The sequence below is a fragment of the Coturnix japonica genome, chromosome 4 (genome assembly GCF_054131305.1).
Source record: "Coturnix japonica strain WE chromosome 4, WE-NBRP24, whole genome shotgun sequence".
Taxonomy (NCBI): Eukaryota; Metazoa; Chordata; class Aves; order Galliformes; family Phasianidae; genus Coturnix; species Coturnix japonica.
In genome coordinates, this window is record NC_140666.1 from 11,216,501 (window position 1) to 11,238,584 (window position 22,084).

General features: G+C 48.4%; 1 protein-coding gene and 1 long non-coding RNA gene across 8 annotated transcripts; one reads left to right on the forward strand and one right to left on the reverse strand.

Moving 5' to 3' along the window:
- Positions 1–741: 741 nt before the first annotated feature.
- LOC146760941 (uncharacterized) lies at positions 742–8,159 on the forward strand. 2 transcript variants are annotated; one of them, XR_014945115.1, is made up of 3 exons: positions 742–1,043; positions 1,544–1,661; positions 8,024–8,159. It is a non-coding gene; the product is annotated as an uncharacterized LOC146760941 (long non-coding RNA). The 2 variants fall into 2 exon arrangements; XR_014945114.1 differs by lacking the exon at positions 8,024–8,159 and adding an exon at positions 1,990–6,086.
- Positions 7,078–22,011, reverse strand: IL13RA2 (interleukin 13 receptor subunit alpha 2). 6 transcript variants are annotated; one of them, XM_085544519.1, is made up of 12 exons: positions 21,848–22,011; positions 21,618–21,677; positions 16,993–17,116; positions 15,372–15,545; positions 13,012–13,163; positions 11,475–11,628; positions 11,214–11,334; positions 9,977–10,161; positions 8,750–8,907; positions 8,053–8,197; positions 7,792–7,894; positions 7,078–7,378 (listed from the first exon to the last, which is right to left on the reverse strand). In XM_085544519.1, the coding sequence occupies exons 4-12, from the start codon at positions 15,484–15,486 to the stop codon at positions 7,336–7,338; spliced, it is 1,176 nt and encodes a 391-aa protein (XP_085400645.1). In that variant the 5' UTR covers positions 15,487–15,545; positions 16,993–17,116; positions 21,618–21,677; positions 21,848–22,011; the 3' UTR covers positions 7,078–7,335. The 6 variants fall into 6 exon arrangements, with proteins under 6 accessions (XP_085400645.1, XP_015715742.1, XP_085400646.1 ...); XM_015860256.3 differs by lacking the exon at positions 16,993–17,116; XM_085544520.1 differs by lacking the exons at positions 16,993–17,116; positions 21,618–21,677.
- Between the last annotated feature and the right edge of the window lie 73 nt (positions 22,012–22,084).

Below are 22,084 nucleotides of genomic sequence, written 5' to 3' on the forward strand. Positions count from 1 at the left end.
CCTCCCCCTCTCGGAGCATAGCCTGTGGTTCTTTTAACCATAGCAAATAGTGCTGATAACCCAACATTTCTACCATGCTAAGCAAAATAATGCTGATAAATAGCCATCTTCCCCCTCTTCTCCTTCCTTCCTCCAGGAATGTCTGTTAAAAATGACGTTTTCCAAATTGCTTCAGTTTGAGGAGTTGAGTTAACCACCATCACCTTGCTCTCATAGCAGCTTTGCTCCTCCTGAATTGTAGCCATTGCTCACAGTGGTGCCCAAGCATTACCCACTGTAGGCTCTGGGTCAGTGCTCATATCTCAGCTCAGGTACAGTTGCTGTCTTCTGTCCGTTTTGCCTTTTGTGTTCTTTGAAGAGGAAAAGCAAACCACAAGTAGCTCTGCAGATGTTTTATTTAGCTTTTAATGAAGAGTGTTTGGTGCTCTTACAGGCGAATGATGGTAACTCGTGTTCCAAATGCAGCACCTATCATGTGAGAAAGATGCAGATGTCTGTTGGGCAGGTTTCCTCCCTGGGTCATGGTATGCTGAGCTGAGAACTGCACCTGGCTTTGTCTCCATTTCTCTCTGGGCAAGGAAAACTGTAGGAAGGAGTTCCCAAAGATGGCCAAGACTTTGGGTGTTGTAATGAAAATGTATTGGTGAAGTTGGGTACAGGTGCAAACACCCAAGGTCGGGCTGGATGGGCCTTGGATGATGGAGGGGCCCCCAGCGCTGATGGAGCTGGGGGTGTCCCTGCTCAGTGCAGGGACCAGATGGCCTTTAAGGGTCCCTTCCACCTCCAGCACTTCACTGATTCTAAGTTGCTGTACCAAAATGTGCTTTTATTTCTTTGTCCCTAAACGTGAAGCTGCTGTTGACTGTTTTGTCTCTCCCTCATTTTTCCTTGAGTGCCAGGCCTCCAGCTTTTGGCTTATACCCACACTCAGCTCATGCTCTGGAGCTGTGAGGAGCTGAGAGAGACCTAGAGATGTGTCGTTCCCATTTGGCTGTGCAGGGATGCTGCAACTCCAGAACAACACAGAGATGGAATGTCCTCAGGTGAGTGATTTTAAGGCTATCTGAGACAATCCGTGCAGCAAGGCATGTTTGCCCATTGAACAAGCATGCCAGCAGATTTTGAACCAACAGTGGCCCAAAAGACTAAGGGCAGATTAGCATGTGAATGCAATTTTGCCATAAGCTTGCTGGGGCAATGCCTGCAGTTTTACTACTCCAGTAGCACTTTGGTAGTGGAGGACTAGAGAAATGAATCAAGCAGCATCAAGCAGGGATGTGTTACATCCCCTGTTCTGAGCTTTCCTGTGCTTGAATTGTAATTACTTCAACAGCAAGTCGGATAAATTAATATTTCATTAAAATACAGCCTAAATATCAAATTTTAATAGGATGTAATTGTGGCATTTTGAATTCTTGAAATTGCTGAAGCATTAAAAGCGATCTGCAGGCTGTTGCCTGTTAGACCACTGCCTGGTTGCAATTGCTGACAGTGTAGGCAGTTTTGCCTTTCTGTGCACCACTGCTGTTAGTGTCTCCTGCAGAAGCCACTGAAGATTTGAATCAGGGTCCTGGTTGCTGACTGGAGGCTGGAACAGCCCTTTGGTGACTTTTTGGAGAGGAAGATTTGGGATGCGCCATTCAACCCATGCTACAAAGCAGGTAATGCAGCAAACCACGGTCAACAAATGTTACTCCTCCAAAGTCAGTTCTGTGCTCCTTGAGAGTAAACGAGTGTGGTTTCCTGTTGTATCATGGTCAGTTGGCACTTCTGCTTTAAAAAATTCAGACTGGAATTAGAGCAGTGCTGAATTGGCACAGCTGCCTAGGGAGTGCTGGGGGCACCGTCCCTGGAGGTGCTGCAGAGCTCTGGGGATGTGGCACTGAGGGACGTGGGGATGGGCGTGGTGGGGTGGGTTGGGGTTGAACTTGGGGGTCTTAAAGGTCTTTCCCAACCTGAATAATTCTATGATTCTATGATTCTGAGCAGCCATCCTGGGGACAGGCATGGAGAAGGGACACAGGATGAGCAAGTGGCACTTCTACCACAAAGAGAGCTTGACTTGTTCCTCTTAGTAACCAAAGGTGGGGGAAGAAAGCTCACAGGAGGACATCAGGGAGTGCTTATTCTGACTAAGAAAGGAGAGGAACTATTTGGCCTGAAGAACGTTGACATATAAAAAGAACCAGAAATAAACTAGGAATTAAGGCGGGTTTCTAGCAACTGCAGCATTCTGGGTCTGGAACAGTACTTTCCAATGAGGGAGCAGGAACAGCAACTAAGAAGCCTACAGAGGGCTCAGCCCTTGCCTTCCAACAGGAATTTATGCTGCAGGGGTGCAGTGGGAGGGCACAGCTCAGTGCCTGCCAGCTGGCACTGCTCAGCTCTGAACCAGCCATCTGCACCTCTCACCTCCTCGGTGATGCATCCCAAAGCATGGGAAGAACAAACATCTCAAGGCAAGAACACTATTTTTATGCCGTGGCCCTTCCAAGTCCTGGTGAAGCCATGAAAAATGCCACAGTTCTGGAGGCAAGGCAGTACATTCCCCCTAGGGAGAGCGTCATGAAGTCAGAGGGTGGTGGAAGCAGTGTGTTCCCAGCCCTGAGCCCGGGTCCAAGTGTATGAAGCAATATTTCTTTTGCACATGCAGAAGCATCCAGAATTAACCAGTTTAGTTAGTTCAAACCCGGTTGCTCTCAGCCACTTAAATAGGCTTTATTTAATTTACCCACAAGAGCATTTTTGTGGACGCTGAGTTTCATTGGACCCAATTTTGGTCTGCTCTGGGGTGCTGCAGCGTTGAGGTAATGTCCCATTGGGTTGCCTTTGGCTGGTGTTGCTCAGGACGTGCTGGTGAGCAGCTTTGAGGGCTGGGAGTCAGACAGTGCAGTCTCTGTGTCTAACTTTTTCCAATGCTTTCCTCCATTGCTGCATTTCCAGCTGTGCACCCAGGAGCTCCATGCTTTTGGTCCAGTAAAATAGTGAGGTTGGCCTTTCAAGTTCTCCATTGTTAAAAGAGAACTCAGCTGAACCTTACGGGCAGTAAAGTGATTGTTTTCTCAGCGTGATGTTTCTAAATAAATTGGCAGCATGGGCAAAAATTCAGCTAAACCGATTGAAGAGGCTTAAAGGATGGGATGTATTTCCAGGTCAGCAGTTCAGAGCAGGAACACCATCAGGTAAAAGGCATGGAGATTCCTCTCCTGGGCTTTACGTGGGAGGTGGGGACCTGTCAGTGGCACACAGCTCTCTCCAGCCCAGCTAACAGCAGGCAGACCTTGCAAAGGATGCTCAGGTGCAGCATCTTCAGTTTGCTTTACATGTGTTCCAGTGCAAGGTTTCTTTCCAGCTGCGGGCAGATAAACAGCTCTGCAGTGCACTGAGTGGTGAGGAGCTGCTGTCTTTACAGATGTTAACCTTGAAGTGCTCATCTTTTCCCAAGAACATTGTGTGTCTGGAATGTGAGTTTTCTTTGCCACTGTGTGAGTTCCAGTGAAGAATGCTCTGCCGCCTTTTGTGTTTTTAAAGATATCGAGATGAGTTAATTCTGTTAAGGAAGGAAGTTCTTCCCAGCACTGAAGGAACAAAACAGAGCGAAAGATATTTATTCTTTGGTTGTTGTTGGGTTTTTTTTCCCTGAGTGAAAATGAATCATGCACATCGCTGTTGGCTTTGGAGAAGTGCTTTGGAGCCTTCATTCAAACAGAGCCATTGGAAAGAGGAGCGCTGAGGCTGTGTTAAGGATTCCAGCTGTCAGTGCCCATGCTCAGTGCAGGGGAGTTAGATTAGATGGGCTGTAAGGATCCCTTCCAACTCAAATGATTCAGCCGTGAGAAGCACATATCCTCCTGAGAAAATCTGGCTCATACACAGGCACAAAGAGCTTGGCAGTGCTCTCAGATGTCCCTCGCCGCACAGAGAGCTGCAAACCAACCACAGCCCATGGAATTCTTTACATTTACTGATGATTCATGGACATCATAGAATTACAGAATGGCCTGGGTTGAAAAGGACTGCAGTGATCATCTAGTTTCAACCCCCTGCTATGTGCAGGGTGGCCAACCAGCAGCCCAGGCTGCCCAGAGCCACATCCAGCCTGGCCTTGAATGCCTGCAGGGATGGGGCATCCACAGCCTCCTTGGGAAACCTGTTCCAGTGCGTCACCACCCTCTGGGTGAGAAACTTGATGGGTCCCTTCCAATTGGAGATATTCCGTTTATTACAGCGTTTCTCTACTTAACAGCACAGAGAGCAAAACGCATCGTTCTCACAGCGAGAGCCACTGTCGCCTCGATTTTCATGCAGTAGATGCTGAATTCTAGTGGAAGTGATGCTGTCCCTCTCCTCTGCTATCAAGCAGGGATGCTGACACCCAGTGGCCATGGAGATGGTAGCGGCTTTACGAGCTGGGCACTCTCAGCAGCAATGCCTCGGGGCGGTGGGATGCAAACCCTGCCTTTTCATGTCCTTTGTGCAAGAGGAGTGAGGAGCTCCTTGCAGAACTTATTGGCAGGTTACAGTGTTTGCATCTTGTATTCAGAAGAAATGAAAATGTATGAGGATGGGAAACGAGCAAACAGAAGGTAGATTGGTTTTCAAATTGTTCTCTTGTTGGCGTTTGGAAAATAGACCTCAGTGAGAGGAGGGTGATGCTGTGTGCCCAGATACTGCTGTGACCTCAATAGCCACCTTCCCTGCTTTGTTCCTTCCCGAAAGCTGTTGTTAGAATATAACAGATGCAAACAGATCCTGCATTTCCCTGCAGCACATGCAGGGTTGTGCTTTCACATGTTTGACAAGTATTGACATCCACTGGGGGAAATATTCCATAGGAAAAGTTGCTTTTCGTTCCCTAATGCTAAGACTTTATCAGTAAGAGACAGAAAGAAGACCCTGAACTCGAGGGTATGTAAAGGAGCTCTTGGTGTGTGTTTGGCAAAGACATGCTTGGCCAGGCACAGGGGAACCCAGACTTAGCAGGGAACAGGAAGAGCAGAGTGTGGCACAGGAGGGATTTTGAAGCAGCCTTACTGTAAATGTTAAATATGGACTATAGCAAATGTAGGACTGAGAAGGACCAAGCCCAGTGTCCTCCATCAAAACACTCCCATCAAGCCACAGCACACAGGTACTGTATGAGAATGCATGTAATTTATCCCTCTGTTACTAGGCAGGTTTCTAGGCAGGCTTCCATCTAACTTTTATATTTTGTAGTGACAGAAATAGCTCTGATCTTTTTGGGGGTGAGTTTTAGCTGGGGAATATGGCATCCATTCCTTCTCCATCTCTGCCTGTGCCTGTTCTCATTTGTTTCTCTCCTGTTCTAGCAGTTTTTTGTCTGCAAAAGGCTCTTTGCTCTGCTGAGGTCTCTGCTGTGCCTGCTGCCACCAGCTACAGTGATGGAGCAGCCTCCAGAGCAAAAGAGGGAGAGCATGCAGGCTGGGATGCAGTAGCAGCGAGAGGTCCCAGGGGAGCATGAGCTGTGGGTCCACATGTGGATGGCCAAATGCTTGTGCATGGCATTCCTGGGGTGTAAAGCAGGTGAGGTTCCATCTGCACCAGCCTCATTTCCTACCACTCCTTCACACAGATGGCTTTCACCTTGCATGGTTGTTTGCTGAAGAAATTTAAACAGTTTAAGGGCCTGACAGGATATCAGAGACCGACAGAGAGGTATTTCTATTAGCAGGGAAACCTCAGTGGGATTCTTTCCAACAGTTTTCTTCAGTGCTTTCTGTTTTTAGCCATTACAAAAGGAATAACTGTTGCCCTGAAGGCAGTTTGGAAAAAAAACAGATCCTAGAGAGCACCTGTCTCTGCATGTGCCCAAGTCCTGTGTGGTTCCTGCAATTACCACACAGACCTCAGAATGGGTGTGACTGAGCATCTCTGCTCAGCTTGCACTCCGAGTTGGAAATCCAGGTTTGCTTCTGCCCTGCTCGGATGCCCCATGGATACCCCAAGTTTGGCCTCAGGAGCAAGCAAAGCAAAATGTCTGAGCTGTGTGGTGCAGGGCTGTGTCCCTTATTCTGTCACATCCCACCTGGTGACCAGAAGTGGAAGGAAGGGGATTCTGCACAGGGCAATAAGCAAAGAACTGCTCCCTCCCATCACCCAGAGGTAGTAAGGGGTAGAATTGCATCTTGCCTAAATACCAGCAGTTGGGAAGCTTCCTTTCTGCCCCAGTCTGTCCGTAGACTAGTTGGTTCTTCTAGTGCCTTCCTTCCTTGATACATCCCCAAATAACACTGGGTTGGTGCCCACATAGCAGTGGAAGCAGGCGATAGGGATTGAATAATTTTGCACTTGGCTGTGTAAGGCAGCACTCACTGTGTTGTGCTGTGGCTGGTTGGATTCACCCATCTCTTTATAGGGCTGATTGATGCAAACTTGATTTTCCCTCTGAGCTTCCTCTGTTCAGAAGAAATTCCCATCTCAAATAAATACTCCTGCAAGAGGCTGGGGTTTCTGGGATGTTCAGATGAAATGAAACATAACTACACATAGGGGTTTGAGTTCGTTCCCTTTTGTGACAAAAGGAAATAAAAATGAATGAAAACAGAAGCAGGAGGCTTTGGAGGGCAGCATCTCAGCTGGGGTTCACCCAGCTGTACTGCATGTCTTGGATTTACTTTTTAACCATTCTCATGGGGGACATCCTTAAAAGTCAATCAGCAGTTTCATGAGCTGGGTCCACGGTGCTGAGAGCCATCCTGGGTGCTCCATTGAATGGCAGGAGCCGTGCCCACTTCCTAGAGGAGTTCCCTTGCTGCCTTTGCAAGAATAGCCTTGCACTTCTCATAACCACATCCCTTGCAGTGGTTGGGAATGCTGCAGCAAAAGTTGCTCCCATGCTCTCTCACCACTTCAGCTTTGCAGCAGCTAAGGCATAGCAATTAATGAAACAATTGCAATTAGCTCAGGCACAGCAATGAAGGGAAAGAAGGAGTGGTGAGGGGCTGTGTGCAGGCCCTGGTATCCAACGCTTGGGTAAGGGGCTGCCCTTTGGTGTATGCCCTGCTATACTGCTTCCTGGAGTCCTTAAGTTAAATTACTAAACAAATGAATAGAACCCGCAGAGCAACGTGTTATCTTTATTCATCACGAATTCCATGCCTTCTTTTTCTCCTTTGCCTTGTTATTAGAAACAGTTTGCTCCGATCAGTTTACAGCTCCTCCCGTGTTTTCCTGGGCCTGTTGAGGATTGCATTGTGACTACCAGCCTCACACAGGGCAGGGAAGACCCACGCTGGCCTAGAAAGCACCAGGCTTCTTGGCTGTCCTTGGGATGATGTGAGAGCAGCCCATCAAACACAGCAGCCATGGGTGCAGTTAGCATCCCACCAACGGGTGCAATGGTTTTCCTGCTGGGGATCTGCAATGGGAACAGAAGGTCACTGCCAGCACCATGGTGCACGATGGCATCCCCATCACACATTGCCTCATCACGGTGCCAACGCAGGAAGCATTTGCTTGCTACAGGGCTACAGGTTTATCACTAGCCTCTACACTTTGGGGCAAAATAATGGTATTATTTCTGCTGCTTTACATGTGAGTAACTTTGCTGCATTTAATAGGAGTATTCTGGGTTTACATGACCAGGATTTGAGTCCTTGCTTTTATGGCTTGCTGTGAGGCAGAAGTGGTCATGCCTGAAAATAAGCTGCTGATCTTAGCTCATCTGTTGATACGTGTTTGTCTCTTCATATCTTGTATATTATTTATAACCATAGGCTGAGACTTCCCCTATAGGAGCACACTGCATGGACAGGCTGCTGTAGCACTTACCTTTTCTTGCATTGGCCAATCAAAGTAAATATTAAAAGGCTACTTGACAACCCCAGGATGATTGGAATGAGGATAAATAGCTGCTTGACTTCTTTTCTGGACACTGCAATGAGAAATTACAGCAAGTAAGAAATTCCTATCTTGCAGAACAGGTTGCGTTGCTTCTTAAAACTTCAGGCTCCATGCATTCAAGTGATTTCTTATCCAAGGTACATTGATTTTTTCACTACAGACAAAAACTGATGGCTGTTGGTTCCCTACCAGAGAAGCACTCTTGCGTCCATTCGCTCCAGAAGCCCTCATCAGCACAGAAATTGTTTGTTCTTCCTCTGACACGGACACAAGAAATGCGGCTCTGATTTGCTCTGGAGATGGAGAAAGTGGTTTCCACTTGGATGGACATGGACTGAGAAAGAAAACGGAGAGCAGTGAGGAGTTCTGAGCAGCCAGAGGTAGCTCTCTGATGCTGGCCTGATGCTGCTGAACATGCTTTGCAAATCCTTGGATTACGTTTTGGCACTTTTGGATGGTTTCATAATAGCTCTGGGCCATCCAGTGCTGGTAGCTATTATGGAGCTGAACCTCCTGAAACCACAGACACTCATGGGACCTCTCTGTGTCCGGTCACTGTTTGTGTCTGATCACTTGTGAAGCTAGCTATGGAGATTCTTATGTAGAAGAAAGAACGTGCCCTTCAAACATTCCCCACAGCTGAATGATTCTTGCTATTAAAAACATATCTGAATGACACAGAAGGGAAAAGCCCTATGCATAAACATACGCTGTGTCCCAAATGGCTTCTTTGGAGGCTTCACCCTTTCGTTGGATCATGTCATGCTATCAGATTCAGGAAAACAAACCAAACCATGTTCTGTAGAGGCCATACATACACACAGACAGGCCCCCACCTCCTCTGCCCACAGCAGGCTGCTGGCAGCCCCGTGTTCATTCTCCTTACCACCCAGGCAGCCTTGGCTTCCCCCTGCTCCTCTGCCAGCTGCACCTCGTACTCCAGGCACTGGGGTGGTGTTTGGCCACCAGGTGGGCTCCACGCCATGTGGAGCTCCTCGGCTGCAGACATGGAGACCACCAGCTGCTGGGGGGGTGAAGGCTTGGCTGGGGGAGGAAAGAGAAGAAGTCAGGAGGTGCCACTGACTGCATCCTGGTGGGAATGGCTTTGGTTAATCACCACCAAGCTTTGTCCCATACTCCCACTGATGGGGTTTGATGGGGTTTTGGAGCACCATGATGCTGCAGGAGCAAAGGATCCACACGGGGGCTGGGTTCCTTGTTTTTATGTAGACAGGGCTGATGGCCAAGTGATTTGCTTGGCACACTTCTCACAGGGCAGCCTGGACTCCTGCAGTGCATCATTGCTGTTGTGTTTTCCTGATGCTGCATCCTTTATGCCATATGCCCAAAGCCATATAGAAGAACATGACGCCCCTAATTGAATCCAGAAATCTTGCTAATTAACCCAGGAGGATAACCTATGTATCCCCTGACAGTTACGTGTGGGTAAATTTTTCTCTGAGCACCTGATGGAGCTGTGGGTGTCCCTGTTCAGTGCAGGAGATGGACCAGATGGCCATTAAGGGTCTTTTCCAACTCAAATGATTCAATGGAATGCATCAGAACAGAAAGTGCCCATCGCAAAGACCTAGCATGTGTATCAGATTGTATCTTTTGCTTTGTTTCCTTATTTGTAAGGGAATGTGGGGGGCTTGAAACCCACCCTTGCTTTTTGTTTGTTCCCATGGCTCTGGCAGACCCCACTGCACCTTGCACCCAACTCTCCCCTGCCCCTTGCTTGCTTTCAGCAGCTATGCCTGCAGAGCTCTCCTGTGCTTGCAGGAGCAGAACAGTGGTTTCAATTCCAGCAGGAGGGAAATCGAGCCACATTTGCATTTGTGCTGCTTGGGACCAAATAAAAACCCATAGCTGCTCTGCTCTCTACCCAGCAGCCCACTGACTCAGAGTCATCCAATGTCAAGCAAGGCACCTAGTGACCTGAGCACTGAGCATCATCACCTCCTTAAAACACTGCTGGAGAACTGAGTACAGCAATGCACGTCCCCTTCTCCATTTGCAAGAGCAAATGTTAGTTTGAGCCCCTCATGCAAGCCATGAGCCTTTGGTGGCCATGCAGGTACCCCAAGCCCTGTTGCTCTCCTACTAGGCTTACCCAGGTTGTGAAGGTGCAGGGTGGCATACAGTGGCCTCAGCAAGGTGGCTGCCACCGACCCATTGACACAGATGCTCAGGTCTTTGTATTCTGCCTGGCTCAGGTTTTGCAGCACGCAGCCCATGTTTATTCCATGATGCTGGATGTAGTTGTCGCACTGCACCGCATGCTCCAGACCCTCGTACCTAGCAGGAGAACATTAAAAAAGGCCATCAAAGCAATGGAAGTTAGTTTGGGGTAAAGCCTTTTTCTAATCTTTTTAAAGGACTATTAGACAGGAGCAAATGGACCTAAACCATGAGCATCCCTTTTGTCCTGCCTGCCCTACCCATCAAAGCACAGTGCTGTGCATCCTTCCTGCTATGGGAAAAGCATGGGGAGGAGGGGAAAAAACAGCTGATTGCAAAGGAAACTCAAGGGGTCTCATGGTTAGTAGAGACTGTGCAAAAGCAATCCAAATCACCTCCAGCCTCTGGAGGTTACTCCCCAATGCGGTCCCCATGCTGGAAATGCCACATGGGGCTTCCCATAACCTTACGTGACTCTTGTTGGGTTATTGCCATTGAGGCAGAGCTGGGTCTGGCCTCTGTACTCTGTGCCTGATGAAAGTCTCCCTGAAAAGCACGTCATTATGTGGGGAAAGAAATCATATGGTAGTGCTATGAACATTAACTCCCGGGGATCAAAGGATAGCAAGGCTGTTTTTCCGCCCATCCTTGTTATAAAACAGGACAAAGATCCAAATGCCTGCTTTGGTTACAGGCAGTTAAACAACAGCAGGTTTGTTGGTTTGGGGTTTTTTTGTGTGTGTGTGGATTTGGGGTTGGTTTGTTTTCAAGTAACAAATAGTGAATTTTTCCATGGTTTTCTCCAAGTAGTTTGTAAATTTGGTGTTTCTGCTTTGAAGAACATTTCCAAGAGCCATACAGAAACTGCTTTTAAATAGCTGCAGCTATGCTTTTCTCTACAAATAGCCTGAAGTCACAAAACAGCCCATCACTCTCGCCATCACATCACAGGAAACGAAGTATAAGTTAGGCTGTCCAAAACACATCATTCTGGCTTTGTTTTTCTTGCAAAAAACAAAAGTTGTTAAAAAAACAATAGAAACAACTGAGAAATGTGCATTATTGCTACCCCCCATGGCATTTTCCATGGCATTCAAGTATGCTGAGTGATTCCAAGGGTGGTTCACTCAATCGCTGACTGGATATTGTTTTATTTTGTTGATACGTACCAATAGAATAGTCCATAATTTATACCACGAGGAGCAAGGATGCCCGGTTGCCACGTGCACTTCAGGTATTCCCAGTCATGATAGACGCAATGAAAATCCTGAACCTTGGATTCCACTTTCCCTGCCAAATGAGAGGAAAATAATGACTGTGTAGCCAAGTGTCAGACGGAAACATCATTGAACAACCATGTGCCTCCTTGTCAAGACAAAAAATGATCACAGGAGGAGGTGGGGTCAAAAAGAAGGAAGGCTGCTCCTAACCTTGCAGTGGGACCCGAAAGGTGGCATAAACCCATTCACTCTGAACCTCCACGTCGTTGGTACACCATCCTTTGAGCAGGGTCTGGACCTTCACTTCAGCAGTCCTGCTGAGGTCAAATCCAACTCTGAGTTTTAGTTTCCTAGTAAAAATAACCTGATTGAAAGACAGATTTTATAAGCACCTCTTGTTGCCAAGCTGAAGAGTTAGCCACCACTGCACCACGGCTGCTGGTAGGCTCATCTGGCTGCTTTCATGTTCCTTTTCTATCCTCCTTCTCCTGCCCAGCACTATTCCAGCACTTGTATAACTCAGTGCTGCTGCTCGGGCTGCCCATCCTCACTGGCTGTGAATCCTCCCTTCCACACCAGAAAAAGGAAGCCCAAACTGGTAATCAAGGCCCAGAGAAGGCTCCTTCTTCATTCTCTTATGCAGGACAAAAGTAAGCTGGGGGTAGTTGTAGCAAATGAAGAGGGAGAAGGGGTAGAATTGACCCAACCAGGACAGAAACGATGGGATGCAGAGCCAACGATCTTGCGCAAGAGGAACCACAGCCCACACTCAGGCTTTGGTCAGCAGTCCCAGAGCGTCAGAGCCCTGCTGAGCCACATCCTTCTGCCAGACAATGCACATGGATGGATTCCTCGATGACCCCATGGGTTGTTTTTTATGGCCAACTTTTGTGACCTTTTCCAGCATTTTGGCAAGGTACAAGCCGTGCTATTTTCTCTCTTTTGGCTCTGCCTTGCAGACACTTCCATTATGACCTAGAGAATTCTGACATGTTTTGTTTTGTTGTTTTCTTTTTAAACTACATTCTTTTTTTCCCCGTGTTAAACAGCGGTTACAAACACCAGGCAGGAATCTGCACATATCCTTTTCATATCTCTTGGCGCTCCCCAGTACCTTGCACCAACCACACAGCCTGCCACTGGGTTTCTCCTCTTCCCTCCAGCCCCTCTGGCAGCTTTCCTCTCCCATGGGCTCCCACAACATTCTGGCAACCCCATGTCTATCTGCATCTACACATCTATGATCTAAGGCTGACTATCTTATCATGGAACTGAGCTGGAGTCAAACTTATCTAAAAGACTGAAGGAAACGCTGATTAATAACACTCTTCTGAATATAGGGATTGTTTAGGATAATTAATGGAACTTAATCTTCTATTTATTTACCATGCTGCATCCCTAAGGACGTGACACTGCCTGAGTTCAAGACCTTATAAACAAAGACTTTCTAAAACACGCAGCGCCTTTTAATGACAAGGGATGACACTGGATGTTGGCGGATTATTTTTGGCAGCAAGCAGCACACTTCTGACAGAAATAGCCCCTTTTCCAACCCTGATTGCTGCTGCTGAGGAATTGCAGAGCATGCTCCTCTTCAGCAAACACTTCCAAGCACTGATCCTGTGGAATGGCGCTTGGAAGTGCTGCTTTACCAGTCCCTGTTGGTGCTTTAAATACATATATAAACCCATGCCAGAAATAAAGGATCAATAGCAATCTAGGAGGGTGAAGCTTTGTGTTCTCTCACCTTCCATTCTCTGTCACCGGTGTTACGGTATTCACACTTGTATTTCACTGTGCATTCATTGGAGGTCTGTGTGTTGGATGGAGGTTTCCACTCTATATCGAGAGAACCTAAAAGCCCAGGATCAGTGATCTGAAGGTCTTGTGGAGGAGCAACTGCATTGGAAAACAAAGCAGGGAGTAAAAGGGATGTTAATTAAAAATAACAACGTTAAAAAGAAAACCAACAAACCGATAGTAAATGTGATGGAATTAAGCATGCTGTGGCTATGAAGGGGAACACAGCTGGTTCAGATCCAGTCCTGTGTGTGTGCAACCACCTGCCCTCAACCATACACACACAACCTCTCCTCCTGTCCACTAAAAAACACAATGAGCATTGAAGAGGCCTAACAGTGCCACAGTATCTTTGTCAGTCCCTTTGGAAGTATTCTAAATAAAACCATAGTCTCACCATGAACTTTCAAGTCCTCTATTTGCTTGGGGTTAATAAGACAGGCTGCCTCCAAGCTCTGCCTGGAGAACCTCATTCACACAAAGGAAGCCATTGAGCTCATTCTGTTTTATCAGTTCAGACAAAGTCAATGTGTGTAACACGTGGTTTTTCTCTCTGCATGCACTGTCTGGAGGTGGTATTACCCATTCACGTGTCTCCGTGTTCGTGGCATGATGTGTTTTCTTTGTGATGCTTTGGAGTCCACCTTTGGCTGGGTCAGTCCAGCATTGCCACTGTATGTGCCCTCTTTAGAAAGCTGGCAGAGAACATCACTGATGACTTCTGAGGAAGCCCTCCCAGTGAGACCCATTGCAGTCTTCAGCTCCCACACTTCCCAGCGTGTGAAGCTTCTGTCTGGGAGACCAACTGTTGTGTTAGGTGTCAATGTCGGATACCGCAGCAACATACATAGAGAGACACTGGGTTAAGGAGCAATAGATTCTAATGATTTGGAGGAAAACAATGAGCTTTGATGCATTTTTATATAAGCAGTGCAATGTTTTGCCTCCCAGCAGCTCTGAGCCCAGCCTGGAGGGTTCAGACACTGGCAGTGGGACAGTGGCAGCTGCAGGACCAGTGGGACATGGGCCTTGTAGCGGGCAGGGCTGGGAGCCTCGTCCTGCATGGGCAGTTGTTCTCTCACTGCTGTGCAAACAGAGCGGCTTGCCTTTGTTTGGGAATCCAGACATAACTTCCACGAGAGCCCTGGGGGTGGTTTGAAGTGGAATTTCTGTCTCTCAGGAAATGCTAACATTCTGAAACTTCTTTCCATCCCGATCCTGGCTCAGACACACCTTTTTGAAACAACAGCAAGGAATTTTTCCATAAGAAATGTTGACAACAATGAAAGTTCAGAGAGAATAGAAAAGCTTGGTGTTGGGATGTTGCTTCCTGGATGTTTCATTCCAGAACTCAACTCCGTTTTAAACAGCAGCGCAGATTCTTGCGGAGTTTCTCATTATTTCTCATTATTACAGTCTTAAATGATTTGTCTAGATGATCTTAGCAATCTTTTCCAACCTTAATGACTCAATACAATTGAAGGCACAAGTCTCATACTCTCCATGCAGGGCATAGGACTGTGTCATCCAGCCTAGAACGAAAGCTGCTCCTCAGTGTTTCCTGCAGAACTCCTTCCTTCTGGACACAATTTGCACTGTGCTGAATCACATCCTGATGTGCTGAACATCTCTGCAGCCATCCCATTGTACCATCAACCCATCAAACAGCCATCTCATCCTACAGCCATCCTGCCCCATAGCCACCCCCATCCTGCAGGCAACCCACTGCTCCATCACTCCACTGCACAGCCATTCAATCCCCCATCTATCCTATTGCATGGCCACCCCACTGCACAGTCACCCTGTAACACATCCATCCTATCCTTCAGCCACCCCATTACACAGACACCCCATCCCACACCTGGGTGCTACTGGCGGTCACTGCAGTATCACCTTCATGGCAACAAAGCAGAGCACTGCAGCAGCCATGGGCACACAGGATGGTTGCATCCCAGCACTATGCAAGGAGCCTATTTAAAGGGCAGTGCCCGCACTGGTACTTCAGGTGCTGCTTCTGAGGCCAACAGCTCACCGAGCAGCACTTCTTACATCACCCTCCCCCCTTTCCCCCTCCCCCCCCACACAGCTGGGATCACTATGCACCCAGGTGCTGTTTGTAAACACCAGCCCTCCATCAATCACTCTGCTGACTGTTCACCCAAGGCACTTTCCTTTGGATCCGCTCGCAGAAACATCCTGCTATAACACCACACATTAACTGCCCATTCATAAATCCACCCCTCACAATAACAAGACCACGCAGAGCCCAGCACCACCCCAAGCCCAGGAGGCTGCCAATGGCTTTACCTGCTGTGTGCCAGGGGGAAGAGGATGCCACGCAGCCCCACGCCAACACCAGGGAGAGGAGGGAGATGGGCTGCAGAGCCGTCGCTGTTGCTGAAGGAGCCCTTTGGTGCAGCATTGCTGGAGCAGCGCGGCGGTGAAAGGCTCAATGACTGTGGTGGGGCCGCGGAATTCCCTCTGCAGGGTGCACACAGATGACAATCGCCTTTTACTTGTTTACCAATTCATCATTTCCCAGAGGGGGTTTTTCTAAATGGTTTTTGGGGTTTTTTTTTTCCCCCCTCTTCCCTGATGAATGTAATTCTGGGGATGACAACACATGGTTGAGATTTTGGCACTGTTTGAAATAGTTTCTGGCTTGCTAAGAGCATTCTGCAAACGAAAGTCAATCAGCCGTCAGCGGGCTGTGCACGGCACGGCTCTGGGAAACAAGCTGGAGAACAGCACACAGCCCTTAACAGCACCTCCACGCCGACACATTCCCATTAGAAACCCCCCAAACCAGAACACCTTTCTCCAACACATGGATATCACTCAGCCCCTCTCAACCGGGCTGCTCTGAAAGTAATGCTTCCTATTTTGTGACATCAGCCCATGGTGTCAAAGGTGGACGTTGATGGGATGGCAGCAGGGGATGAACCTGCCCATGTGGAAAAAAACAGCACCCATTGACATTCATCAGCACCCGATGAGTGTTTCTGGCACCCAACCGGTGGCTGTGGCACAGTGAGAGGTGCAGTGGCACAGTGACTATGGAGCACCTCCACTGGTGCAAGTGCTTGCAAGTTCAACATGCAGCTCTTGTTCATCACTGACAAAAATACCAAACTAATAGCAGTGGCTACGTTAATAAGGAGTGGTTTGCAGCTGAGAATGTGCTCTACCAAATAGAGTTATTGTGCTCTTTGTATCTGTTGTTATTTCCATGGAAAGAAACAGAAGGCATTACTTCTGGGGAGAATTTCACATCTATCTTTGACATTTACATACAGGTACAAGTGTAGGAACAGATTAGCTAGGAGCAGAGATGCACGTGCACAAAGCATAGAGCACACAGCACAGCCCACAGCTGTTTCAGGCTGCAGCCCACATCCCCCTGTTTGATGGCAGCCCTGGGGCAGCCCTTGGCCATGCCCACTCCTCACCCCCAGCTGCTGTACGTAACCAGGGTCTGAGCTTGGGATATCCCAGCCAACCCCAACTCCATCCCATGGAACATGAAGAAGAGGATCAGGGCACTCTGGAGGGAAAGAGGGAGGGAGCTTGAATTAAACAGAAATCCTAACTGGGAACACATGGAGCAGTCAAAAATACACAACAGTTTCATCAGCTAATTTTCAACTCAAACAAACACCAAACCCTCCCAAGCGCTCCACACGCCTGTAAACAGTGCTGGTCATGTTTCTGTTTTACTCTGAAACAAGAGAGAACAAGCTCCTGCCAGAAGAAATGACTGGAATTAGCTTGTAGGATACCAAACAGGACATGGGCTTGTGTCCTTACCAACCCTACAATGGGATGCAGGCATCAGTTTCTGCCTCTGAAAGGTCTCATAATTCAGCACATGGGTGCTATGGTGATGAGAGCTGGCTTCAGAGCTGGGAAGGAAGCAGACATAGCTCACCTCTGATGGATTACGGCATCCAAAGCACTGAGCATGAGTCCGAGATGAGGAAGATTTTGGTTTCCAATGGTGGTTAATTTGAACACGTTCACACGGTTTCATAAGGCAAGGCAAAAGAGATGAGCTGTACAGAAAGATTTCATAAGAGTGATGTGCTCTTACCTGGACCTCTGCCTCCGAGCACTGAGCTCCTTGCAGCCCCGAGGCTGCTCCACTCAGAACTTCACATTTCTTACAGCAGTGGAGGTTTTTAAAGAGCTCAGTCTGTTCACTTCAGGGATCAGATATCACATTGCAAAGTGATGGCATTTCCCACACGATCAGGGGCCTTATTAAGCCAGCAGCTGGCAGGACACTGTCAGGATTTATGAAGTGTAGGTGCTAACTGTTGCTGTAACTGAGCTCAGTAGGTCAGAGGTGTGTTTCAAATATCTTAGTGACTCATTAAAATGAAAAACAAACTGCACAATGTGAGTACAGGCTGTCCCCAGCATCTACAAGCATCATCCCCATGCGGAGCCCATGTAGTCCAACTGTGGCCCCAAAAGGGCAGCCCTGAATCATTCAGATCAGAAAAGACGACTGAGATCCCCAAGTGCAACCCCAACCCACCCCACCATGCCCATCACCACATCCCTCAGTGCCACATCCCCACAGTTCTGGAGCACCTCCAGGGATGGTGATCCCAGCACTCCCTGGGCAGCTGTGCCACTGCAGCACCACTCCCACATCTCAGCCCGTCCTGCACTTCACCAAATGTGCAGCCCTGCACATCCTTACAGGGAATGGGCACCACCACCATCACCTTTGGTTTGCCCCCTGATGAAAGCTCTGCCTGCCAAATACGTGGTGCTCTCCTCTAGGAGAAAACAAAGAAGCCTTATGATTCCTGTTGCTGTGCTGAGGGATCAGCCCAGGTCACGATCAGTAATTAGTGGGTGGTTCAGCTCCCTTCCAGGTGGGACAAGAAATGATGTTTCAGATGCGGAGCTGCCCTGACAAGCCCTGGGCTACAACGTGCATCTTCCTGCTCCAAATTTAGAAATATTGAGAAATGGTGAAATCATCCTAAAGAACAGGAGCAACAGCACCAGGAACAAGGAGCGATTCTTGGTAGGAAAACAATCCTCAAAACACTTATTCAGAGCTGATGGTATCGCTGTTGGAATTGCTCCCTAGCTGGAGTCAATGGGAACGTTCCAAAGCAGCAAAGATAGAATCTTCCCCATTCTGCAGTGAGCAAACAGAGCAAGATGCCTGGTCCTGGAGTGGGAAACAGCCCCAAAAACTGTGAGGTCTCGCTCGTGGTTGCCCACCACCCCACAGCTGAATGGCACCTTTTCTTCTTCAGGAAGCAATGAGCGTGTGGTACAACCCCTGTGTCACCCCTTGATTTTGTAGGGAGGAGATGGGAGCTTTGGGGGGGGAGGGGTGTCCCCTTTCACTGCAGTCACACATCTCTGGCTGTTTCCTTCTCGCTTTCTACAGAGTGAGGGGAAAAAAAGCCTCCTTCCTGCTGGTAAATGCACGGTCTTGCTTTCAGAGTTATGCAACGTTAGAATTTAACACTGATGCATTTTTCATTGTGTAAGCTATTTTAGCAGAAAAGGTCACACCGGACCAATCATTCAAAACAGATGAGAAGTATTCACCAGCAGAGTGAATGCCAGTTCCCAAAGTGCCAGAACTGGGTCAGTTCCTGAGAAAATTAGGTTGGAAAAAAGCAATAGCAGAGGCTCCGGCACAGCCGCCGGCTTGGCCCCAGCTCAGCAGTGTTGGAGCACGCAGGGAGGAACAGGAGTGCTGAAAGGCATCTGCACAAACCTCCTGCTCAAACTGGCTCCTCCTGCAAGTTGAGGATGCTGCTCTTTTACTTCACTTGCTGTGGCATTGATAAACCTGTCCTCCTCTTTGCAGCAAGTGACGCTCAATGCAATTGCTCACCAGCCACCACCCAATGCCCAGCAGTCCTTGAGCAGTGGCAGCCTCACTGCCAGCTGCCCTCGGTTTCTTGGTGATGCCATTCAACATGGGATGCTCCTTTGGGTGACTTGGGCCAGCCAGTCTGGCTCTGCGCCCCCTCACCAGCAGGGCAGTGGGAGATGCTGGAAACCCAAAATCTCATTGCTGCAGCCAATGCAGAGAAATGGGCCAAGAGCTTAACTGCTTTCTGGTTGAAACATTTGATGTGCTCTCTCCCAAATTGGAGTTGTCAGGTGATCCACTGCCTTCCTGTGTTAAAGCACTGGGATCTGATCGCTCAGAACAAAAGCTCTCAAGTTTTCAATGCAGATCCGTGTTAACAAGTCGCTTCCTATGGCATGAAATAAAGAATAAAAGGCTCCAGCGATGAGCAGAATGTTTGGGTATCGAACAGCGCATCTCATTTGATCGAAAGCGATGGTTCTGCAATTGCCAGCAGGAAGGAAAATCAATGACTTATAAAAGCCTCTTAATTGCCTCATGCTTCAGGGAGGTGAGTTGCACAACTTGCATTAGTAGAGCTCTTTCCAGGGCGCCAGAATAAGAGGATCAGCGATGTAAAGCAGACCTGTCGCCTCCAGGACTGCAATGGGAAATGCACAGAGCGGGGCACAGGGGAGATAGCCAGGGAGAAAGGAAAAGAGAAACAAATTCATCTTGGAACTGGAAGGCTCTGCAATATCTTTCAGCAGGAGCTGAAGGGACAAAGCCAATGCTGCAGCTGGACGATGGATGTCTGGGGAAAACTGAGCAGGATCCATCAAGAGGTGCCTTAGGAAAGCCCAAAGCCTTCCAGCTTTACAGCTGTGAGTGTAGCTCATCTGGAGGTCCCTCCAGGTGCAGGGAGTCTGCCTGCAATCTGCACATAGTGCTGATGGAGCTGAACCCAGCTTGAGCTGCACTTCCTGACCCCAGCACAGCTTGCTCCCTATGATGGCTGCCTTGGAGTAGGCTTAGCACAGTGCCAGGGCCCTCCAACAAGAAATGTTCAGAAAACATGATCTCAGACAACCTGCGTGGCTCCTCTCGCCCCTGGGCCAGCTCTCTGCAGCCACCCTGGGGTTATGAGCTTTTCCTGTTTGAATTCTTGTTTATCTCCAGCATTTGGATTTGATCCAGTTACTTGGTTCATTTATGCTAGACAATAAAAGGTCCCCCAGCCTGGTGTTAAGGAGCAGCAGCTTTCCAGCAGGGGGCTACAATTTGCTGCTCATGCAATGGCATCAGTCAACCCAGTTCCCAGGGCAAACCAGTGCTCTCCATAAAAGCCTCTCTCCACTCAGTTGGGAGCAGCACACAATGCTCAGCAGCCAGGCTTCCAAGAGCATTCTACTGCTAATTACTGGGGGAACCATCCCACCCTGCCCCATACTCAAGACCAATTGGGGTCAAGGATGGCTGAGCCCAAACTCAGCCCATTGTAAGTACAAGCTGCCCCGCGTCCCACTGTATCCCAGCTCTCCTCCTGCCTATTATTTCCCCCATCAGTTTACCCTCAGAAGCAGATCTGCATTGTCTGCATGCTTTGTTCTTTCTAGCTCAGTGTACTGAGACAGCAGTAATTAGTTCCACTCTTGTTCTTGGGTTGCTTGAGAATTATATAAACTTTAGAAGAAGTTGTTACAAAAGCAGAGCCCTCTCAGCCTCCCATCACTACCACTATGCAGCGGGAGCTGTATGCACAGTGCTCAGCTATTACTGACCCAACCTTGCAAGGTCCACACCATTATCACAGCCTGGCCTTTCATCCCTGAGCTCTGCATCCTTGGAGATACAGATACACCTTGGGAGTGGTGGTTCTCCTGCAGCTCTGGGGCTTCTGGAGGGTGCAGAGTGCTGAACCATTCTCTGTGCCTCTGCGTATCCCAAATAGTGACCAGAGATGATCACTGCCACCAGCAGCCCAAATCCCTGCACCTCACACACGGGTGTCAGAATGTGCTTCACTGGGTGTTTCCATCAAAGGTACAAAGTTTGGCCCAGGGATGAACGAACAAAAAGAGTTCTTTAAATAATAATGATAATAAAGAAGGCACTCAAACACTGCTGGATAGCTCTGCCCTCTGCAGATGTCAGTAAATCGGCACCCACCTCCCTGCAACCAAAAGAGCTGCTTGTCCACAGACACCTCAGCAACAACAGCTGGCAGTGCTCCTAGCGAGCCCACCTTCATTTAGGAAAAGACCAGCTACCATTAATTATATTGGAAGCTGTTTGAAGATTGTCATATCATGAGAGCAGCCCTATGTTGGCTGTGAGCACAAGGAGGATTTGGGGATAGCTCACGGCGGATGGGATGCTTCCAGCAGCAGTGGTGTAAATACCAAAAAGAAGTACAATTGTGCCCACCCTCAACCCCGCGACACCAGCACCACCTTCAGCTCTCTAAGCAGCCAATGTTATTTCAAGAACACAACCGTCATTAGCACTAAGAAAAGCAAGGAGTGTGGGGAAGCTTTTCCACATAATTCATACAGGAGCACTGGCAAACACAAATCAATACTCCATCCTACATCTGCAAAGGCACGTTGAGTTTCAACAGCACACAACAGCACAGAATTAAGACGCAAAGCAGACACGCTCTCCCGCTCCCATTGGGCTTAAAGGCAGCTGAGTGATATTTAGTGCCAATCACAGCTTACCGCAGCAGCTCCGGATTTTCCTCTGAGCCAGGTAATGTGTGAGGAAAAGGTATTTACCAGCTGTAAAAAAAAGAAAAAAAAAAACTGGAGCAGGAAAATGAAAGGAAAAGCCTCACATCTGTTCCTAGTTCTAGAGAGAGAGTTTCAAGCAGTCGCATCCGAGCAGCCCGCCTGGGAGCACTCTGTGTATAGGATGCACATGAAGAAACACAAAGAGGAAGAACACCCACTTGCTCACTGCCCGCTGCTGAAATCTGGCTCGACATCCCTTCCCAGACAGCAAAACAAGCACATTGTGCACGTGGGTTATAGTAAACAGCCCCACACCAGCAGCAGAGGGATTTTCCTGCCACGAGATGGATGGATTCCGATAGGAGAACCTTGCTTTGTGCAAACGGAAGGGTTTTGTGGAAACCCACTGGTTCCAGCTAATTGCCAGCACTGTTCTGCTTGGCTGCCAGCCAGCT

Coding starts and splice junctions, on each gene's coding strand:
- IL13RA2 (XM_085544520.1), bottom strand. CDS start 15,486: ATGCTGCACCAAAGGGCTCCTTCAGCAACAGCGACGGCTCTGCAGCCC. Junction 11,335..11,474: donor CTTTCGGGTCCCACTGCAAG/GTTAGGAGCAGC, acceptor CTCATTTGGCAG/GGAAAGTGGAATCCAAGGTT. Junction 10,162..11,213: donor AATTATGGACTATTCTATTG/GTACGTATCAAC, acceptor TTCTCCTGCTAG/GTACGAGGGTCTGGAGCATG.